Source organism: Macrobrachium rosenbergii, chromosome 46, assembly GCF_040412425.1.
Source record: "Macrobrachium rosenbergii isolate ZJJX-2024 chromosome 46, ASM4041242v1, whole genome shotgun sequence".
Classification (NCBI taxonomy): domain Eukaryota; kingdom Metazoa; phylum Arthropoda; class Malacostraca; order Decapoda; family Palaemonidae; genus Macrobrachium; species Macrobrachium rosenbergii.
Window position 1 is genome coordinate 19,266,647 of NC_089786.1, and position 24,147 is coordinate 19,290,793.

The following is a 24,147-nucleotide window of genomic DNA, read 5'->3' on the forward strand; positions in this document are numbered from 1 at the left end:
AAATAAAGATTCATACCTAGAGATTTCTCTTATATTCCAAGATAATTATGCTTCTTCACTTTGGTTTAGGTAAAAGAATTATACGAAAATAACGAATCAGTACAATCATTTCTTGAACCTCAGTCATTAAATTTATTTTTAGAAATAATGAGGATATGAAAGAGATTTGTAGAAACTTTTCATACTATTCCTCTAGAAGCCATAGGTAAAAATCCTTAAAACCAGTTTTTAAGAAAACACCAAGTACATGAGTGATTCTTTATTCAGTTTAATTTACATAAGTCGATTTCTCATATACCTCCAGAGAAAATTAAATACACCAAATAATTTTAATGAGGAGGATTATAATTGTTTGACCCTGCAAAGGCGCCACCAGATGGTCCACCAAAGGAGCTGCCGGTAAGTCCACTGCTGATTCTTGCTGAGCCACCAGAGCCTCCAAAGCCACTAAGAAACCCACTTTCAGCAAAGCCACCACTATGGCTTCCAAATCCACCTCCAAATGCTCCACCACCATAACCTCCAGATCCACTCTGAGCAGAACCTCCAACATCACCACCAAACTCACCTCCACTGGATACACCAGCATAACTTCCAAATCTACTTTCAGCAGATTGTCCAACTTGCCTTCCAGTAGTACTACCAGCAGATCTGCTTAATCCATTTCTAAAGGCTATGTCAGTGTCGCCTCTAAATATATTTCCTGCAGGTCCTCCAACATGGCTTTCAGTTCTCCCTCCAGCAGATACTGTAGCTTGACTTCCAAATCTGTTTCTGGTTAATCCTCCAGCTTGCCCTTCTAATCCACTTCCAAAAGGTCTGTCAGTGTGACTAGAATATGTATTGCCTAAAGATCCTGCAGTATGGCTTCCAAATCTCCCTCCAGCAGATATTCCAGCCTGACTTTCAAATCTGCCTCCTGTTGACCCTCCAGCATGACCTTCAAATCGATCTCCAAAGGGTCCTCCAGTGTTGCCTCCAAAACCATTTCTTGTAGGTTCTCCAGCATGGCCTCCAAATCTTCCTTCAGCAGATCCTCCAGCTTCTGGGTTTCCAAATCTGTTTCCAGTAGAACCTCCAGCATTGGTTCCATAATCACTTGCAGTAGATCCTCTGGCACTGACTCCAGATCCAATTCCAAATGCTTCTTCAGTGTGGCCTCTAAACCCATTTCTTGTAGATCCTACCATATGGCCTCCAAATCTTCCTCCAGCAGATCCCCCTGCTTGGCCTCCAAAGGAACCACCGGAGCTAAAACCTGCTTCTGATCCTCCGAAAGCTCCACCTCCAAATGATCCGGATGATCCAGTATTTGAATACCTTTGTGAGCTTTCATCAATGAGGTTTGAGTTTATTTTTCCTCCATGAGCCTCCTGTAAGACACCCGGAAAGGGCCATGGCTGAGATGATCCTCCATTCAGCCCAGACCTTTGTCCATTGTTTAAACCTCCAGTGGAATATCCAGCCGAATTGCCACTTGCAAATTCACCTGAAAATCCACTGGGGAAACTTCCTGATGAACTACTGGAGTGGGTACCAAAAGAGGAGACCCCACTTGAGAAACCGCCACCAACTCCGCTACTTGCAAAACTTCCACCAGATGATCCTCCGTTGGCTGAGTAGCTGTTAGGCCTATCAGCAATAACCAGCCCCGCTAACAGAGACAAAAGAATCAGAGTAGTTTTCTGAAAGATAATAGAAAGCGAGAAATTAGAACTCTACATTGTTGGTATCTGAGTAGTAAGTACATCCGAAAAGATTTACCACATTGCTATATCTATACATACTCGTCATGCAGATCCATAAACATTTTTAATGCTGGTCATTACTTAATTATTTCATGACCATTCATAGCATTTAATGAATGAAATCCAAGTTAACCCATATAGTAACACAAAATATCCAGTGCCCAGTAACTATATAATAAAATTTGAAAGTAGAAATGCATCAAGTGATTACATTACAATTGATTCTTAAATAAATTTTAAAATTTCATTAAATTTAGTTACATAAGATATAAGTTAAATAACGAAGCAGCACTTGCCATTTTGTTTGAAACAACAACCGACTGTGCTCCATGCCCAGCCATAGCACCGGTTTATATACCCAAACCGCCCTTTCATTCAAGGACGAGTTACTTTCTGAAAGGGCCAAGAAATGACCCCCGCAAAAAATCTCCTAATGGTAGTGAGGGCCATAGAATGCCTCGTTTGTACAGAACTGCAGACCGTTTACGTTCATTCTTAAGCAACATTTAAATCGAAGTGCCACGACAGAGCAAGTGCTGCGTGTTTGGAATATCTTTCATTTCTTTAGGCTGATCGATGATATGGGCCAGTTGTATGTTTTCGTTGTTATTATCATTACTATTGGTGTTATCATTTATATTTTCCCCTACGACTTTTTTTCATATATTAGGACGTTTCAATGCACAAGTGATATATATATATATATATATATATATATATATATATATATATATATATATATATATATATATATATATATATATATATATATATACTGCATATATATATATGATTATAAGGAATAAAAGGCATTATAAAAGGAAATATACGTAACTTTTTCTGGTTTTGAATATGAATTAAATTCAGCAACCAAGATACATTATAAATAAAGGGAGATGTTCGTCATTTTTTCTGGTTTTTAGATGTGAATGGATTTCATTATATAAAACAAGTAAAAGATGCGCCGAAGTGTCTTCGGTGCAATCGAGTTTTCTGTACAACGTGTAATGCTGTATAAAAATGTCAGCTACGAGCCAGCAAGCACTCAGTCGCTCCCCGGACGCAGTCAAGTAAAGGTGCGTCGCACGCCTCCGGAAAGCGCTGCCAGACGCACCATCACGACTAAACTTAACCTCAAATAAAATAAAATCTACTGAGGGTAGAGGGTTGCAATTTTGGTATGTTTGATCATTGAAGGGTGGATGATCAACATACCAATTTGCAGCCCTCTAGCCTCAGTAGTTTTTAAGATCTGAGGGCAGACAGAAATGTGCAGATGGACAGACAAAGCCATCACAATAGTTTTCTTTTACAGAAAGCTAAAAGAAAATTTTCGTAACTATTTTCAATTTTGAAATATAAAATAATATCATTGACGTAAAATTTATGCCAGCATTCATAAATTTCGTTTAGACGAATGAATGTTTACATAATATATGACAACCTTACCATGATGGTATTTCTACTGTATAAGTAAGCATGCGCCATTGTACAGGTTAATGCTGCATTACTTATTATACTATCAGCAATAATATATATATGTATATATATATATATATATATATATATATATATATATATATATATATATATAATATATATACATATATATATATATATATATATTATTGCTCATATATAATGCAGCTACAAGGTGTATGTTTATATATATCATGACTGATTGTCATATGTATTTATATATATATATATATATATATATATATATATATATATATAAATAATATAATATATATCCATTTATATTTGGAAACCGGAATATTTTACAAACATTTCCTTTTTTAATGTCATTTAATTCAGGTATTGAAAATATAGCTCACAGTGTAAGTTTTTAATTATTTTTCTATAGAAATTAATGTAAACTTATCGGAACAGTGACTACATGTACAGGCTTGCATAAAACAAGGAAAAAAAGCATTGTTGTTTTAATTTTTAATGATGACAGTAAGCTGTTTACTCAAGATGCCCAAAGTCTCACACCAATTTCCGTTTACTACGTGCAGTTTGAGGAATACAGTACATAATATGTGGTGAAGAATAAGTGAATTAAGCAGTTGCTGATTGAAAGAGAAAAACATTATACTGATTTAATGCTTCCTAATGTTTACTAGTTGCGGGATTAGATAGCTTTATATCTGGCAAACTTCAGATATTGTTTTCAGTTTGGAGGCAAATAGTGACTGCCCAGTTGCCCTGATGATGCTCCTCCATGGACGCTTTCGGGTGTAGTCGAAGTCTCTCTATACGGATTTCCACTTCTTACAGACTGTCTGCCAAAAGAGCTTCCTTGTTCAGTTGATGGCCCACTAAATGAGCTTCCAAATCTTGTTGACGGTCTGCCGTAAGTCCTAGTATTTTCAAAATGCTGGACACTGGTAGAACTTGAAATTCCAGTTGGCTGGAGACCAACCTGTTGGGTAGACTGGCTGCTGAAGGAATGTCCAAGTGGGGGTGAATGACTGCTAAATGAACTTCCTTCATTACTAAATTCTCCCACAAATGAGCTTCCATATTCAGGTTGTTCATTTAAGAAACTTCCATGTTCTCTTATCTGTTCATCACAAGAACCAGTGGAAGTAAAAGAAGTCCTCTGATTGCCAGCATAATTTTCGAGTGGATTTCCATACCTTCCAGAATTTCTTCTAAATGAACCACAGTTTCCACTAAACTGTCCATCAAAAGAAACCCCAGAAGATGTATGTTCATTAAGGTTTTCATTAAAGGTACTAATTTGTCCATAAGGTTGTTCAGGGCTTCCATGTATACTTGGTTGTCTGCCAAAGAAGTTACTGGATGTGGTAGGAAGTCTTGCAAAAGAGGATCCATGTGTACCAGGTTGCTCGTGGAGAGATCCTGTGCTGTAACCAGGATGCTGCCTGTGAATAGAGCTCCCAGATTGTCCTCCAAATGGGTTTTGCTGATGATTCAACTGTCCATCATAAATGTTACCAACATCAGAACCTTGTCTATTAAAAGGGGAACTCTGTCTGCCAGAAAAGCCATCAAATAAATTACTCTTCCTTCCAGATGGACCACTGAAAAAGTCGTGCCTGTTCAGTTGGCTTGGTTTGATATTATTGCCTGTGAGAGAAGTAAAGTCCGTTTCTGAAATTCCAAATGAAGTATCTGGGTGGGTTGCACTGGCATCAGCAGAGAATGCAGTGTCTCTATACGAGGGATGCCCACTCTCAAAGTTGGATGAGATGGACTGTTCAGAAGACCTAGGGAAGAAACTTCCCGATGAATCAGTTGAATGGAAAGAGGCACCTGAGGTTACACGACTTGTATTATCTAAGGATTCTGGGCTTTGGTAGGTGTAGCCATCTAATGACGCACCAGAGGCGATGACAACCAAGGCACCTAAAGTAAGTATAGCTGATGACCTCTGCAACAGAAAAGGTAAGAAGCTTTAAGAATGTAAATATATCGTTGACATTACGCTTATTTGGCAGAAATCTAGAATCAGTGTTTCTTTTTGTTAATTGGAATTCCTATAAAAAAAAAATCCCGATCTAATTTAGAATGGCAGTAGTAACATAAAAATGTGTGTATTATGATATCTTAAGCAAAAAAATTTTCTTTCTGATTGACAAAAACACTTTTTTAGATTCAGTCCAAGGAACAATTTTTTTGGTCTTTCTTTTGATTTTCTGTTTCGCAAAAATCGCCATAAAAGTAATGTTCCCTGCAAGAGCAGTCCAATGTGCTTACTCTGAGTGCAAAGACAACGGCCCAGACTGAGCCAGATACTCAGTTTGTGTGCTTCTAATCTTACTCACGACAGAAACAGTTCAGTTTGTGCGATATTATATTTTATACAGGAAAACTTTCTGGTTTTACTGAAGCATGTAATGAACATGGACGCTCACTGAATTTGTTCAAATTTATGAGTATCAATTTCTCAAGCCAATTTTTGGTATAAAATTTTTAAAAAACCAACTGAATATGGGAATAAGGATATAAATTTACCATAAAAGATTAGCAATGAATCTAAGACTATAATAAGAATATTTTAAAAATATTCAGTGATCACAAATTTTACTATAATCTATTTGATTTCTAATGGGAGTACTTGAGGTGCAATCCTCTGAAAACCATTTGATCATTGCTTTTCAAGCTTTGAATGGAGCTTACCATCTCTGGCAACTGGAATTCTGGACTCTGAGAATGTGCTTTCCAAGATGCCCCATCAGGTCTTTTATACCCACAAGACTCATGTTTGAAGGACACACGTGCCAAAAGCTTAGGGTAATTTATGAATAAGACACAAATACCCATCTTTAAGGCTTAGAAGCAAACTGATCTTGAAAGGAATCTAGCCCTTACGTGCTGGCTCGTGAATGACCCGTCGTCAAGTCAGGTCTTTAGACTAATCTAATCTAACTGACAATCTCGAGACATTACACGATTCTCTTGGTTGATGCTAATGATAATTTTCTTCCTACTATATAATCATCCGCATTACTGGCACGATTCGGGAAGTTTTGGTGTTATTCTTATCGGTTTATTATGGTGTGGCTGTTATCTTTTGACAGTAATTAATTGTTCGTTAAGAATGCCAGGCAGTATTTTGGTTCCATAGTCTGTTGTGCCCTAACAAGTCTGCATAATTCTTATTATTAAAGTCGATACTGTTGTTGAAAAAGTACATATTATTATTATTATTATTATTATTATTATTATTATTATTATTATTATTATTATTATTATTATTATTATTATTATTATTATGAGAAATGAGTAAAACTTCATATGAAGCAAATGAGATTGCGGAATGGTCATTTGGGAATAAATCTAAAATGGAGAGTAGAAAGATAATATAGACATCAAAAATCAAAAGAAGAAATTCAGGATTGTTGAATTTGTCACATATGAGGAGGACAGAGAGTCTGCCCTGTCAAATGACAACATGAATGGTCCCATTTCATCATATAAATTATCAAATATAAATATTGCTATGACTCACTGTGCTCTCTGGATGATTATTCAATGGAAAATCCCTTGAGACAGGAAGGCTGTTAGATAGGAGGAAAGCACAATGCCGCTGTCATTATGAATTTGCTTTTCATGTACTTTCAAAACTAGCACTGGCCTTGTAAAACAGTGGAACTTTATGCAGGTCAGTTCCAAATCATCAGAACTCGATTCAGGCAAGTAAAGAAAGAGGCTCCATCCTGCTGACCGCTGTAGAGTCTGTAGGAGGTAGGACTAAAGGCTTTTTACATGTCTTTCCTTGTTCTCTTTTTTCTTACCTGTCTAACTTCCTTAACTTTCCAACCCTTTGAGCTTCACCTTTCACTTAAGAACAAATCCTTCGTGAAAGCCGTTTAAGCGTCTATAGGTGAGGTCTATGTTTGTAGCAAAAATCCAGAGGTTCTCAAAAGACCTCCTACTCACTTTAGTAGCTAACCACGCTTACGGGGCAAGAACCCGTTCTGTCATAGGTCTAGATTAATCTAAACGAACTACCAATCTAAGAGTGTGACTCAGTGGCCATGTAAAATTAAATATAAATAATAATAACCGACAAAAAAATTAAAAAAAGAAAACATGCTGAAAGGATGAGGTCCTCCTACGTTTTTCACAGCTGACATAGATTGGACCTGGTGGTCAGATACAAGTCAAGACATCTACTGTACAACAGGCTTGTTATTCCCTTTAACACCTTAATACACTTACCAGTTCTCTTACTTTAAACCAGACAGTCACTGCTGATATTGGTTGCCACGTGAAATAAAAAAAAATATTTGGGGAATAGCCAAACTCTCAGTAGGCCTAACAAAAACGTTTTAGAAGCATTGGGTCCTCTCATCCTTGTGCATTAGAGACAAGAGATCTCGTAACTTTGAAAATAACCCTCTCAACCTCCAGCGGGGATTGAGGATATGTCATGGAATTTGGCGGCATTACATTTTATTTGCATTTGCTTTCTTCACTGACCGGTTGGTTCGTTTAGATTGAAACGGCCCCATGCTAGAACGGGATCTTACCCAAAGTTTAGCGAAGTGTCAAGGGAACAAGAGGTCTGATGTTGACCTCTGAATTTGTTACAGCCAACCTAGATGACGGTCGCTTAGAGTTTCTTATTTGAAGATCTGAAGGACGCTTCTTTTCTCAATGCGCTGAAATCCCACACTAAAATTAGACAGATCCAATAAGCACACAGACAGGAACTTGGACAAAATTGCGCACACGTGAATATACTTTAACGTGTGAAACATAGATAGCTGATAAGTTTCATGGCCAAATCACTTCGATTTTCTCAAGGGAAATGTTATATATTAAACTCAGAATTCTCACTTCCGAATAGATAAAGTCTAAGCAAAAAATAGTATGAATAATGCACAGGGTTTTCAAGAAAAATAACATATATTCCTTATCTTTATACTTATTTTATGCACGGTAAAGAATTAAATTTCCCTCGGAGGGTGAGATATCTTGGCAACGATCCTTGGCCGGTCATTGTTATCGCACCTGCTCATCTTTGTCTGGGAATTAATGTGAAATGAGAAATAAACAGAAACCTATAAAAAAGGAACAATGGTTGTACCAGCGCTACGGTGCATTGCATCGGTCATCCTTGACCTTTCGAGAGGGTCACCTGCAAAAACACAGCATCATGCTGCGAGTAAATACGAGCGCATAATTTGCAGCGGTTTTGTGTATTCAAAAGCTTTCAACAGCTCCTGCGTGAAATCTCTGCCAATGAGCTCCAGTAAGGACTTGGTAGGGTGACGGGGTGGGGTGGGGGTGGGGGAGGGCTATGGGATGAGCTGGCTAAATGTTTTGCTGTTTTGAGCCGCACGTTGAATCCCAATGAGGTTGCGCAAGACTGGGCGTGGCCCAGTTATGGAGTAGCATGATGAAAAAAATGCCCCAAATGGAAGAGATTCTTCGCCTGATTATAAGGAATTTCCTTGAGACCTCTAGTTTTATTAGTCAGCGTTATCGACACTTCCACCTGTGTTACTCTTTCTGTACAGGGGAATGCTCTCCGAACGTTGGACCACGATTTGAACAGGACCAGGGTACGTAACGAGCGGCCATGAAAGACTCCAAATAGCAAAGGACCTCGAATACATCCTAGCCGAATGCATTCTAACTTAATCTCACCTAAAACTCAGCGTCATCGTGTCCGGCGCAACGGCCTACGGAACCTAATTACATTTAGCTTGGTCACTCTTGGGTAATCGCATTTTAAAACACCATATATTCGATGGTTTGGTCCTAATAACAAAAAAGTAGATGAAAGGTAACATATCCAACATCTATTATCCTAATCGTGAAAGCCACCGAGTTTATCCTGGTTCAGGCCAGAGAAAAATGACAGAGACTGAAAAATTGCCTTTAATGTGTCTGGAGTTCCACAGAGTAGTGTTCTTGGTACACTGTCATTTTTAGTGTATGCAAGTGATGTGGTATTTGGCTTGAATAACAAGATTGTTCAGTATGCCGATGATGCAACACTTGTGGGTGTAGTAAAGTCTCCACTTATGAGAAATGAAGCTGCCCTCAGCCTCAATCGGGACATGGACCGGATCAGTGAATTAGTCGATGGGGTGTGAGGCTGAACTCCAGAAAAATAAAAACACTACTGAACAGAATAAAATATAGAATTTAGGCCAAAGGACAAGCACTGGGACCTAGGAGGTCATTCAGAGCTGAAACAGAAATTGGCATTAAAAGATTTGAAAGGTGTAACAGGAGGAAAACTTCGCAGTTCCACTATGAATCAATTTTTAGGGAGGCTGGAAAGTAAGATGGAAGAAAGAGAATATGAACGGAGGCTAAGTAGAGGGAATGAAAGGTGTTGCAGCTAGGGGCCGAGGGAACGCTGCAAAGAACCTCAAGTAATGCCTGCAGTGCACCGCATGAGGTACACTGACGGCACTAACTCCCTACGGGGGAAAACGCTATTGGTTAGTAGGTCTCGTGCAGATTTCCCACCCCATCCTCCCCTTCAGGTGGATGGGACTTTGCTGAATGAGTCTGAAGCTTTAACTATTCTAGGTGTAACTTTTGACTCACTTCTTACTTTTGAGAAACATCTAACGAAAGTTTCAGTAAATGCTGCATATATATTCATAATAGTGATAAAATCATTACAACCTGTTTTAAGTCATTTGTGCTTTCTTTACCGGAATACTGTTCTCCGGTATGGAAGTCTGCTTCAGCCAAAGATTGATCTCTTTTAGATAGAGTGGTTCGTGGTGGCAGGTTTCTGTCTCCTAACTGTAGCAGCAATGACTTGGACCATAGACGGAAGGTCTCTTGCTTGTCACTTTTTCAGAAGTTGTATTTTAACAGAGATCTTTCACATTCATAATTGATCCCTGATCCCCTTTTCCTGCCGAGAGCAACCAGATTTGCAGAACAGCAGCACCAGTATATGGTAAATGTGCCTCGCTGTCGAACTTCTCAGTTTCAGAGGGCCTTTATTCTTCACACCGCTGGAACTTCAGAAATTCAAGCGAAGATGCAATGCATTACTACCCTGATACAATTCAACCTGTAATTTAATATTTTACTTACATTTTTATTTATTTATTAATTTGTTAGTTTATCCGATTTTCTAATAACTTTCTGTAATTCCCACTGCCTTCCGTTGATTCTTACGAATGAACACCGTATCCTTTTGAAATTTGGAAATCAAGTCAATGGCCCCTGAAGGCTTGTTCCATATGAATAGTATTCGTCTTTGGAATTATATATATATATATATATATATATATATATATATATATATATATATATATATATATATATATATATATGTGTGTGTGTGTCTGTGTGTGTATGTATGTATATATGTATGTATACATACATATGAGTGAGTGCATTATTATGTATGTTCATATATATATATGTATATATATATATATATGTGTGTATATATAAATATACATATGTGTGTGTATATATATACACATATGAGTGTATATGTGCATATGTCTGCGTGAGAAAAACGGGCAGATAAAAGGCTGAGTAACAAAAAGACTCTAAGAGTTGATGGGATTACAAATGAGATACTCTGGTATAGTGATGACAGTGCAATATGTAAATTCTGGACAGACGAGAGTCAGTTTTTTAAGGATGTGTGAAAGAGATACTGGCTCCTTCGTTTAAGGAGTGTAAGAATTTCAGGGCCATAACATTGCATTGCTTCCTCATGAAGGTGTTTGTTTTGGTTTTTCCTAAGGAGAGAGGTCAGCGTCGACGTGGATCTAATGTTTTTTAAATCCTTGTGTGAGGAGTTTGAGAGCAAAGGCTGAAGTTGCAGGTGGTGCTCAGAGATCTAAAAAAAAAAAAAAAAAAAAATATGACAGAAATGATAGACTGGCAATATAGAGGGTGTTGAGAGGGTAGATGGTCATTTCTGCAGAGCGATCGAAATAGTTTATGAAGGAAAAGTGGTTGGTACAATGTAAAGATTGGTCTCAGGTAAGCACGTTGCGCATTCATATGCAATGACGTTATTTGATATTGTATCAAGTCTCTTAATGTTTCGGACAATAGGCATATGTCATTACTGAGCAAGCGGTATCTGGCAACTCTTCCTACCACTTCTGTCACTCGGTTACGGGTTGTCCCAGAGCAAGAGCCCGTGCCTGCACCAAGGACCAAAGAAAAGGGCCCATTCTTTGGACCTTGGTCTGCACAAGGCGGCTGGCTTGACCTAAAACAAACGAACGAGCCACTCGCCGATGGATATTATGAAGGCAATCAGTGCCCTGGCAATCAAAATACAGTAGTATCATTCTTTCGTTTCTTATTTCTTTTAAGAACTGCGCTTTTGAGTTTTTCTTAGGATTCGGCCTAAGCAATTTTTTTCGGTCTGAAGTGGGTTTCATTTTAGCACTCAAAAAACAAAAAACTTTTACCACATTTTGTTTATTTATCATAATCAAAATACAGAATGATGCTGAATTTTAACCTACAAGTGTTTGGCTGGGCCTATTGATATTTGCCTGATCTGTGAAGAACGAGGTATCATATGATATGCATATTTTTTTAAATATGTATTTGTGTGCTATTAGATTTTCATAATAAATAATGTATTCGTTTAATGTCGTTATGCAAATATGTAATTAATCATTACAGTGCTGAAAGGTATTCCGCGCACGTATGCTTGAGGACTAAGTTATTCAATTCTTGTTGTCATACTCCTCATGGCGAGGTAAACCAGGAAAACAAAAATAATGTATTTCCATATATAAGTAACATCAATAATGGTCGGTAGATAATACTGATAGTGGGTAAGAAGTCGACTCGAAACGTAACACTAAAAAGATTTTATACAGATAAATTAACTAATAAAACTGTAATAAATGCTTCCTAATATAATTAAACAATGACATCAAAAGGTAAGTCATTACCTCCTTTTGAGCATAAAGAAAAACAACAGAAAATTGTTTATTCCTATGTTCACCAAAAGTGTCTACTCTACTGAGTTTCACTTTATGGATGCCATTCACATCCTGATATTTAGTGTAACCCCAAAACCTCCGATAACTCCGTTCACACATGCCGTTGCCAGTCGCCATTCATTCTAGGTTTATCTGACCCCATTAAACCTTCCATTTGCATGAACAATATTCCCAGTCACCTTATCTAATATATCTGAATTCTCCTTCCTACCTGTAAAAATATTGTAATTCAACTTGACGTTTTTGGTGATTATCGTGCATCCAAACTGGTCTACAGAACATTCGACGTTGCAGAAGTGCCAACCGAACCTCGTACGTCAGTACATTTCACCACCGGTCAGTCAAGCGAACTGTATTTAGTTTAGTAAAGGAAGTTATATACTTTTGATAATTATATCATATTCGCTAACTGAAAATAATATTCTTCCTTTTAATAAAAATAAATTTAAACTTATAATAATCTGATAATACCGGAAATGCCAAACTCTACCTACTTATGTTTTATTTGCGTAAAATAACATTCTTTTAACAGAAGGCTCTTTTACAGATGATACTCTTATCGCACGGTTGGCAGGACTGTTCATATCTAAACATAATGAAACATTTCATAATGACTGGGAAAAATGCTTAAAAAAAAAAAAAAAATTTTCGTGCTGTTTTATTTTTTACTTGTTTTAATTGATTCTACTTTTCATGTTATAAAAAATCAAACTAATTAATATGCGAATTGTAAAAATACGAAATGGGATCCGAACGATATACTTCGCAAAGAGATGCAGCATTAGGAATCGTGATTATACGTTAATCATTTCTAAACAATGAACTGATTAGAGACGCCAGAAAAGGAGTTCGTATTCAGCTGCAAGTTTCTGGGATCAGGACAAGGGTCGTTAGTGGACTGAGAGGGGCTGACATTTGTACATGATACAGTGTTTACTGATGGTAATGAAGAGAAGATGAGGAAATTGAAGAAAGAGGGAAAATTAGGAAAGGTAAAGTAATGAGGGTAGATAGAAGTCAGGAGCATGGTGGCACAATGAAAGTCAGTATTGACTGTGAAAGAACTGAAGTAGTTGATTCTCTGATCATTCTAGAGTAAATGTGCTGGGTTGAAGCGAAGGCGTGAGTAAGAGGCTGCGTTTACGAATTTACTAATTTATTCAAATAACAAACAGAGGTCAATAGCTCTTGCGAGCGGTTATGTAGTGCCTGACAAGAGGTGAACAAAACATGTCAGAATACAATCATCTGTGTTTGTTGGAAGATGGAAAGATGCACATAAATCAATATACAAGACACGAATGAAGTTATGATACATATAGATGGAATGCTGACATTGTAATGCTTGAGCTAAGAATAATACATAACGTGAATGATAATAAATGATAATACATGTACAAAGGATGCATGACATCAGCTGTGTTTCTTGTATGCGTGCGCTTGGCACACACAGATGCTCATGAGGATATTAGCCGGTCGGGTACGATGGACGGTGTGTGGGTCCTGGTGGGACCCTACAGGGTAATGACAGGATAAGAGAAGAGGGACACCACAGAACAGGTGAAGCAAAGAAGGCAGCAAAAGCTATGCTTGAACTTTGGGAAAATCTTACGGAACTCAATGCTGGTGTGCATGAAGGAAGTGTTCAGTCAGATCCCCTTTACTAAAGTGTAATTTGCTGAATATGAGAAAAACAAAAGGTGTAAGTATTATTATTATCATCATTGTTACTTATTTTTGGAGGCTTCCTTTTCAGCCCTCATTTGCCCCATCCGGCTGGCGGCAATCAGTTGTCTTTTATAATTTATAATAATTCTGATGAATAACGTACTCTTCCGTGTGATAACCATTTTGAATAAAAAATTTTTTTCTTTTTCTTTCTGAAATTTTAAAAGTCTGGGTCCCAATCATTCAAATTTCTTTTTCCCATCATCTTCTGGTAACGTTTTTCCTGAAAATCTTGCTGGGTGCCAAGGTCTTCAATATTTCAGTTTTTAGTTTTTTCCCAATATCTTGGTGCCATTAATGCGTTCATGCAGGAACACATCAACCACCTAATCATCAAACATATCAAATTGCAGCCCTTTCGTTGTTTAAGTATATGCCTACCCACCACCGGGCTCTTCATGAGCCGCGGCTCATACAGCATTATATTGAGTCTTTTATTCTTTTCCCCTTGATTATGCGATGTCAAAGAAAACTAATTGCCTCATATTTTTAGTTCTTGTTCTTAACTTAACGGGAGCCATTATAACTAATAAAAGTGGGAGTAACCTATCCTAGAGACATGTATTCATTATCAATTTGATTTCTTTGCTATCTAAAACGTATAATTTCTTCAGTAATTTATTTGGTACATCATTCTAGATATTTTGAATATAGTCTAGTTCTGTAATAACTTTGTAATGTGCTGAAATTTTTACCGTATCTATATTTACAATTTTCTTCATGAGGACATTTCTTTGGTGGTAATGTTAAATTTACATTGCAATGGTTATTTCATCTATCATATTCATCTACGATAAATTAAATGTATTCATATATCCATATGAATAAGTTAGTACTTCTAAGTTTCTGACTGTCTTTACTATACTGTATTTGAACTTTTGTATCATTCATTTTTACCGTCTTGATAATTATCATTCTTTATTTGAGTTCCTGTCTTACCATATTTATCAACTGCCACGGTAGTTGGTTTAGTAAAGCCCAGCCACCCGAAGTACACAAAACCCCGACTTTGGCCCTTTATAACTCCGGAAATATTCAACCGACCTGGATGAAACTTTGGCTTTAGATTTCCCAAAGGTCTCTTCGTGCCAGTTTCATCGAAATCCGTTTGGTCGTTCAGGGGATGCGATTTTTGGCGTTTAGGGATGGGGGCGGGGGGAGGGTGGGACCTAACATATCTGTGGAGCAAAAACGGTAAAAAATACAGCCGTGATGCATAGTTTTTCTGAAAGCTCGTATTCTGGAGGGGTGCCTTTCGGAGTTTGTTTTTTGAAATAATGAAATTTTAAAGTTACTGTGGGCCATTCAAATTAACCACCAAATTTCAAATTTCCTGATGATTAGTACGGACTGCTCAAAACATTAGAAGAGACGTCGTTTTGTTAATGCGTGTGAATAGGAGTGGTGTTAGGAGAAACTGGCTGACTTACTCTCAATTATCTTAATTAAAAATTATCACACACGTTGAATTTACCTAAGAGGTTTTGGTTTCGCGATCGTTGATCTAACCTAAATAAAGAGCCTCAATAGTCAGAATGTTTTTACAAACATATATATATGTGTGTACATATGTATATATATATATATATATATATACATATATATATATATATATATATATATATATATATATATATATATATATATATATATATATAGATTGTATAATTACTCAGCAAAAGAGCTGAGCCGACCATAATCACGGAGAGGCCACATAGGTCTAAGAAAACTGTTTGGCGAATTATAACCCCCATTCCTTTGTTACCACATTTTTTTCGATCTAGGACGTTGCCATTGCAAAAAAGGACTGAAATCACAGCAAAAAGTGATGAAATCACAAAAGGGATAGTAAAGCCCAGCAACAAGAGACAGATATGGAGGTCAGGGGATACAGAGGAAGGGGAAGGGCGTAGGGCTTCACTCCGCAACCTGAGTATGATGAAAGCGAAAAGTAGAAGCAGGAGTCTTTTCTCAATCAGTATAGAAAGGGAGTGCCTTTATAATACTCATATTGAATAGGCTTTGGTTTTGACGAACCACCACTGATGATGTGAAAATTATGCAAGAGCGCCTGATTTCAGTTCCACCCAACAGTGACCCGGGCCAGATTTTTGTTGAACATTACTTTAGTCTCCGCAACACCAACAGCAACAATCGGAATGAGCTCACCCTTATTATTGTCGATGACAAAGAGGGAAAAAAGAAGAAAAAAAAAATTGTTACCAGCAAAAAAGTGTTGCATTTATATGATCGCTCGCTTCTGAGTGGATACTTTTGCTATGTCTCTTCAAATTGTATTGCTTGAAGAAGTGCCAGTGTCTATCTCTTCAGGTATGGTTGCCGTTGTGCGTACTATAATGGCACTCGCTCTTTGTATACTGATTGAGAAAAGACTCCTGCTTCTTCTTTTCACTTTCATCATAATTTATCAGGTTGCGGAGTAAAGACCTTCCCCTTCCCCTTCTTTTGCATCCCCTGACCTCCATAGCTGTCTCTTTTGGCTGGGCTTTACTACCCCTTTTGTGATTTCATCACTTTTGTGCCCGTGATATACATTAAACTTCATCTTCATTCCGATCTAGTTCTCTAATCCAGCTCCTTGTTTACTTCACTATGTTCGAGTTCTCCTTAACTAGGAAAAACGGAGAAATCTGAAAAAAATTTACACCACTTCCGGCTATTTTTCCAAATATTGTCAACCCTGGTACATCGCCTTGTGGTACTCCTCTGGACATATTTTCGCTCTAATGCAGATTTATAGTAGTCTGTTTCTTCTATAAAAGTTCTACTAGTGAGAGCTCTTCAACCACTAGTGTGCCTCGTCTTCACCGGCTTTCCATTTGAAGCGTTTTATCATAAGCTCATGGCTGTAGTATACTGTATATCTACTGCTACGCATTCAACATTACCTGTATATTACAAATCGCAATACTTTTTCAGTGGAGTGCTTTCTTTTCCTAAAAGCCGAACACTATCTGGTAAGATATAGCGCCTATGAAGGTGTTCAACGAGCTGCTGGGGAGCTAGTTTCAATACTTTTCCACAGAAATGACAAGTAAAGACACTGGTGAACAACATATCATACAATTATAATAATAATAATATTTTATTTCAAATATAAATTCACCTACATTATTTTGCAAGAAAAAAACTGTTTATCTTTCTGCCACTGTCCGAGCAACAATAGTATTTTAGCCTCTTCTTTATCCTTTTTTAGTTTCTGTAAAAGAAAACTATTGTGGCGACTTTGTCTGTCCGTCCGCGCTTTTTCCTGTCCGCCCTCACATCTTTAAAACCACTGAGGCTAGAGGGCTGGAAATTGGTATGTTGATCATCCAGCCTCCAATCATCACACATACTAAATTGCAGCCCTCTAGCCTCGGTAGTTTTTATTTTATATAAGGTTAAATTTAGCCATAATCGTGCACCTGGCAACGATATAGGCCGGATCAACACCGGGCCATGGTTAAAGATTAATGGGCAGCGGCTCATACAGCGTTATACCAAGACCACCGAAAGACAGATCTTTTTTCGGTGGCCTTGGATTATACGCTGTAGCGGCTGTACAGAAAATTCGATTGCGCCGAAGAAACTTCGGCCCATTTTTTACTTGTTTGATATGGAATTGAAGCCCAACAAAAGTTTCCGCTGTTTCTGCGTTCATCATGGAAGGGACACCATCATCTTATTTTTTTCTATAATACTTAGCTTGGTTTAAAGCTATTATATATTTCGAATATTTTTTTCATTGAAGAAATGTGCACATTTGTTTCAAGTTCTTCTTGACTTTCCCTTTTTGGAAGTGTGTGAAATGGATATCAAACTGGTGGCATAATATTTGTAAATATAAAAAATGTCATAAATTGATTGTGGCTTAATATTTGTAAACATATAAATGTATATATATATATATATATATATATATATATATATGGATATATATACAGTATGTATATATATATATATATATATATATATATATATATATATATATATATATATATATATATATATATATATATATATAATATATATATATATGGATATATATACAGTATGTATGTATATATATATATATATATATATATATATATATATATATATATATATATATGTATGTGTGTATATATATAATATATGTATACATATATATATATATATATATATATATATATATATATATATATATGAATATATATACAGTATGTATATATATATGTATATATACATATATATATGTTTGTGTGTGTTTTTATGTACACATTTATATACACGTGTTTGTGTTTGTAGACAATAACCCTTTCAAGAAGGAGAAAGTTAAGAAGAACTTTGAAACAAATGTGTAAATTTCTTTAATGAAAAAATATTCGAAATGTATACCTTTAATCCAAGCTAAACTATATAAAAAATAAGGTGATGATAGCTAATTTTCCAAGGCGAACGCAGAAATAGTTGATAAATTTTGCTGAGCTGTCAGTTTCATATCAGAGAAAGGATAAACAAGTGGCTAACACAGCTGATCGGTTTCGTCTTTGGTTTTCTAAGACATTGTCAAAAGGACTGATGTACAGTGACAAAAATTTACAGTAAATATGCTAAGATGACTGCCTGAGGTCAGGTCTTGTTAAATTCTTGTTACTTGTTACAGTTCTTTGCTGTTACCAAGGTCATAACTGTTTCATATGTATATTTTCCATTTTCTTTTGAAATAAATTAATCGAGTTCATACATTCCTTGACTGGGATCCATATTCTCAACTGGGTTCATAAAATTTTCTTCCTGTACATCATTGACATGAACTATTCTTTTAGCCCCTGTACTGCGGATGGCGTGGTTTCCTTACCTAATATCAACGAAAATTGGAAAATAGAATAGAATTTATAGAATATGTACTGGGTAACAGTGCAATCTTTTTTAATGTTTGAGAAAATTTCTGCATATTATCAATATACATCGTCAACATCATTTCCATGCTGAAGGATTCGAAAGATTTTAATTTTTGAGAAGTTGATTTCAAATTATATTATCTTCAGGTAAGACGTTGATCCTTGAAAACCGTGGACCGTGTCGTCCTTGCACAACAGATTCATAAATGGTTATTGACAAGTCCACACTCAAAAGAGGCATTTATTATACAAAATAAGCGATATAAACATTGCTAAGGGTGATGGATGTCAGGTATTTTTACGACAGTGTTGAATCTGTATAACACAGAAAGCTTCTTAAGCACTAGGAGGTAGATAACTTCTGTTGATGGCACCACCTAAAGAAGCCCCCGCAGATGAGCCTCCTGGATATCCACCGCTGGAACCACCGGATTGTCCTGCTGACCCTCCAGGTACAATGCCTCCTGAAGATCCACCATTTAATCCCCCACTCAAGCCACCAGATGAACTTCCTGAGTAACCTCCACTAGACCCACTTGCAGATCCATTTGAAAATCCTCCACTTGAGCCACTAGAAACAAAATTGCCATCTGAGGAGGTGTCGGCATAGCTGGAACCACCAGAGACTACTCCTCCATTAGAACCTCCATCTATGAATCCACTTGAACCTCCATCTATGAATCCACTTGAACCTCCACCTATTAATCCACTTGAACCTCCATCTATGAATCCACTTGAACCTCCAATTGAAGCTCCTCTCTCTGATTCATATGATGTGTAACTACTTGAGTCATCACCGGAGAAACTTCCACCTGTTGGGAAACTGCCTGATGACCCTCCACTTTGATAACCTCCGCCAGATCCCCCGATGAGGGATCCGCCAGATGAAGTACCTAAAGATCCACCACTGAACCCGCTAGATGAAAAGCCATTAGCATTGGAAGCTACCCCTCCAGTCAGACCTCCTGAATACCCACCATCTGCTCCACTAAAAGAACCTCCTCCAAAAGACCCACCTACAAACCCTCCACCTGAGCCAGTAGATGAAAAACCTCCGGGAGAACCACTTGAATAGCCTCCATTCAAGCTAGGAGATGATATACCTCCAGAAATAATTCCACCAGATGAACCATCTGGGTACCCTCCACTTGACCCACCAGTAACAAATCCTCCTGGAGAGCCACCTATGAATACTCCATTTGAACCACCAGTTGGAAAACCTCCAGATAGTCCTCCAGACGATCCATCAGAATATCCATTAAAAGATCCACCAGAAGAGAAACCTCCTCCACTTGATCCATCTGTTATTATTCCTCCTAAGGAATTACCTGAATTTCCCCCAAGTGATCCACCTGATGCAAAGCTCCCAGTAGAACCACTTGAATAATCATTGATATGGCTCCCTGAATTAAAGTCCCCGAAGGAACTGCCCAGATGCCCAGAAGTGGAAATTCCAGATCCAAAGTTTCCAGAGGAGCCACCGGAGTATTCACCGTTTGACCCCTCAGAGATGGCAATACTAGGGGACCCACCACTGAAGCCTCCAGAGACAAAATTTCCAGCAAAATTTCCAGATGACGCCCCATCATATCCACCACTGGAACCTCCAGAATTAATGTGTCCACTAGATCCACTAGAAAATCCACCACTGCTAAGCCCAGAGCCGAGATTTCCTGAAAATCTGCTTGCATAGCCCCCATTGGAACTTCCAGGGTTTATAAATCCATCTGATCCACTTGCAAAAAGTCCACCTGAGACTCCTGAACCAAGATTTCCAGAAGAACCAGTTGCATATCCCCCGCTAGAACTTCCAGAATTTATAAATCCACCTGATCCAGTAGGAAATCCTCCACCGGAAACTCCAGATCCAGTTGCATATCCACCGCCAGAGCCTACAGACGAACCAGTTACGAAAGTGCCTACAGACCCATCACAGTTACCTCCACCACAGCCACCACTATTAGAAAATACAGCACCTGATCCACCGCAATTACTGCCTTGACATCCCCCTCCTATATTACTGTGCCCCACAGCTAATCCACCACAGTTTCCGCCTACACATCCACCTCCTTTGATTTGACCACCCCTTCTTCCATATGTGCCAGCTGATGTGTAGCCAGCTAATAGGCCCAGCAAAGTTATGCTGGAAAGCCTCTGGAAGAACAAAAAAACAATATAAATGAAGTGAAAAATAAATAGCAGTTCAGTTAATAAAAAAGATATATTTTACATATAAATACAGTATATACATGAATAAATAAATAAATAAATATATACATATGTGTGTCTGTGTGCATTTCTGTCACATCACCGTGACATTTCTGATACACAAACATTAAGCTATGAATGTCGTTTAATGTCAAATTAACTCTACCATGGAAATAATACCGAAGGGAAGTTATAACTGAGAAGTAGCAGTCACCTGGTGGATTCGAACCACCGACAAGAGCTACCGCAGGCTAGTAACGAGATCTTTTACCGCTTGACAGTCCAGTGGTAAGAGAACTCATCACTGAAGTCTAAGGTAGTTGCTGTTGGTTGTTCGTATCCACCAGATAACTGCCAGTTATCAGTTATAATTCCCCTTCAGTGTCATTTCCAAAGTAGAGAGAACTAGACATTAAGAGACATTAGTAGCTTAATGTTTGCCGATATATGTATATGTATGTTTGCCGATATATGTATATGTATATATATATATATGTATATATATATATATATATATATATATATATATATATATATATATATATATATAGAGAGAGAGAGAGAGAGAGAGAGAGAGAGAGAGAGATTTATCTCGAATACATGATTTTTACAAAAACAGTTATTACCCAAAATTAAATAATTCAGGTTTAGTTAATTTTTAGTAAAACTATTTTCTATAAGCTTTCCTTTGTTCATTTGTTTAATGACATAGGACTGTTTACAACTTTATCAAGTCAGACAGACCCTTTTAACTCATATCCAGTTCAAATAAGTATTTCACTGGCATTCCTAGATCATGATGTTGACACTGAATATGCAAGGGTGACTGTTTATCATATGTGATGAAAAAGAATTGTATTAGTAAAAACAAGATTTCTGATTGGTTAAAAGGCCTGGCCAGTGAACACCCCACCCTCTCTCTCTCTCTCTCTCTCTCTCTCTCTCTCTCTCTCTCTCTCTCTCTCTCTCTCTCTCTCTCGGTGTTCCAAAAAAGATCTGAGAGAAGGAATGCACTGAAAAATCTAACAAGTTTTAAATTATCAACACTTTCGCACTACTCTTTTAGTTCTTTGTCAGCAGTTATTTTTGTTGTTTTTGGTATACGGACTTCCATTTTTATCTGTTTTTATTTCAAATAAACAAATTGTAATCTGAGGATGCAGGGGTAATATTTATATATATATATATATATATATATATATATATATATATATATATATATATATATATATGTATGTATGTACATGTATATATATACACATATATACTGTATATACTATATACATGCATATATATACACACACATATACAGTATATATATATATATATATATATGTATATATATATATATATATATATATATATATATATATATATATATATATATATATATATATATATATATATATATATATATATATATATATATAAAGGCAGAGAGAGAGAAATGAAAGAATATATATTTATATATATATATATATATATATATATATATATATATATATATATATATATATATATATATATATATATATAATATATATATACATATAAAGGCCACACAAATTTCCATAATCCTTAAATTCAAAATACAAATAAGTCCTTACCTATCTACTAGTCAACTGTTCATTAAAGACGCTGTGCGATTTTCATGCACGGCATGTTTTTATGAAAACCCTAGCTTAACTAAAACAAGCAGGTCCCAAGGTAGACATTTAAAACCAAACGGTCGCAGAAGGGAGGAGAATCGACTTACCATATCCGAAGGGACACCTGACGACTGTTCCCTTTCGCAGCTCGCTACCTTCTTTATATGCACTACGGACGGATTGCTGTGCAAGGACGTCTTAATTAGCTCAGAATGACAGAAACCCCTCAGGACCCCTGGCAGTTCCTTAAGGACTTCAGTTCCTTTCTCCGACGCGGGAATCTCATTCTAAAGGCCAAGAAGATTCACACGAAATGATCCTGTCACTTTCCAGCCAATCCCAGCCGTCTAGGGAGTCCGCCAAGGCTGGGATCCCGTTCTGGGGCAAAGCAATTCGTCCATGTATCATAGGTCATTGATGCATCATCACAGTTAATGACGTTATTTGTATTACCATGGTTCGTGCTATTCTTGGATTACAGTGTTATTTGCGATGAGAACTCCAAGAATAACCACTAAGATCGATGAGCAGTATCCTCATAAATCATTCATTCTTTTGTTTTTAAGGTGTCATTCTCTGTGGAGGTATTGTATGAGAAGTGAAGTTCACTGCATAAGGCCAAGGGAGAAGGCGTTTGGGAAAACAGAAATGATACAGCCCGTGAAGAATTCAAGGACGAATTTTCGGTGAATGAGTTCATATGAACTTCACTTCATACGAGTATACCGGACAACGCGTGACCATTTTGATAAGAATGTTATGCGTAACCATCGTGTGGTGGTCAAGGTCACTGCTGCTCTTGTAACTTTGAAACTGCTGTAGTCTGGATTCGAATCCCCACTGCGATGCCTTCTCGGCTTTCCTGTATTCATCACATAATGATGGCATTAAAGTTCCAAGGGAAATGCGCAGGAGATAACAGTGAAATAACAGTGAAAATTAAGTGTTCAAGCTTTTGCATACTTTTAATTACGTGGTTGCTTGTTCCTGCGCTTTGCAGTTATTTTGCATGATTGTTAAACTTTTTCTCTTCCTCTCCGAAACCTGTGCTACTTCAGCCTATTGTTTTAGGTCTGCTATCTCTACTAGTAAATTACTCGGAACTTAACTCAGCTTTCACTTTCTTTAACATTTTAAATCTAACTTCTCTTTCACACGTTTATATAAAAGTAGAAAGGCAAGATAATATATCCAGGACCTTTCTTACCTTACTAAAGTGACACTGTATTCTTCAAGACAACTGGCAGTGTTAGGCATATGGCTCCAAAAGCCAAAGCCCTGTAAACTGTTTACAGTTATTTTTTTTTAATCCAACTCCTCTGCATATTATGTTGGTGGTACAACATCAGCTCCCTTTCCCATTTCTGGTGGTTTACCTTCGAAGGTTCTAATTCTGTTTATTTGTTAACGACTTACTAGCTTCTGCTTTATTCGTGGGTTTGTCAAATATGAAACTCTCAATATTTCTTCCTTCACATCCCAG

General features: G+C 37.1%; 3 protein-coding genes across 3 annotated transcripts; all 3 read right to left on the bottom strand.

The window, feature by feature from the left end:
* Positions 1-329: 329 nt before the first annotated feature.
* On the bottom strand, positions 330-3,236 carry LOC136830385 (uncharacterized). Its single transcript, XM_067089920.1, has 2 exons — positions 3,198-3,236; positions 330-1,685 (listed from the first exon to the last, which is right to left on the bottom strand). The coding sequence occupies exons 1-2, from the start codon at positions 3,234-3,236 to the stop codon at positions 330-332; spliced, it is 1,395 nt and encodes a 464-aa protein (XP_066946021.1).
* Positions 3,237-3,710: 474 nt separating this feature from the next.
* On the bottom strand, positions 3,711-6,044 carry LOC136830386 (uncharacterized). The gene is made up of 2 exons (XM_067089922.1): positions 5,901-6,044; positions 3,711-5,151 (listed from the first exon to the last, which is right to left on the bottom strand). Exons 1-2 carry the CDS (start codon positions 6,042-6,044, stop codon positions 3,925-3,927), a joined length of 1,371 nt encoding a protein of 456 aa, XP_066946023.1. The 3' UTR covers positions 3,711-3,924.
* Positions 6,045-19,077: 13,033 nt separating this feature from the next.
* Positions 19,078-23,921, bottom strand: LOC136830387 (loricrin-like). Its single transcript, XM_067089923.1, has 4 exons — positions 23,872-23,921; positions 23,433-23,526; positions 22,772-22,951; positions 19,078-20,961 (listed from the first exon to the last, which is right to left on the bottom strand). The coding sequence occupies exons 1-4, from the start codon at positions 23,919-23,921 to the stop codon at positions 19,144-19,146; spliced, it is 2,142 nt and encodes a 713-aa protein (XP_066946024.1). The 3' UTR covers positions 19,078-19,143.
* Positions 23,922-24,147: the final 226 nt, after the last annotated feature.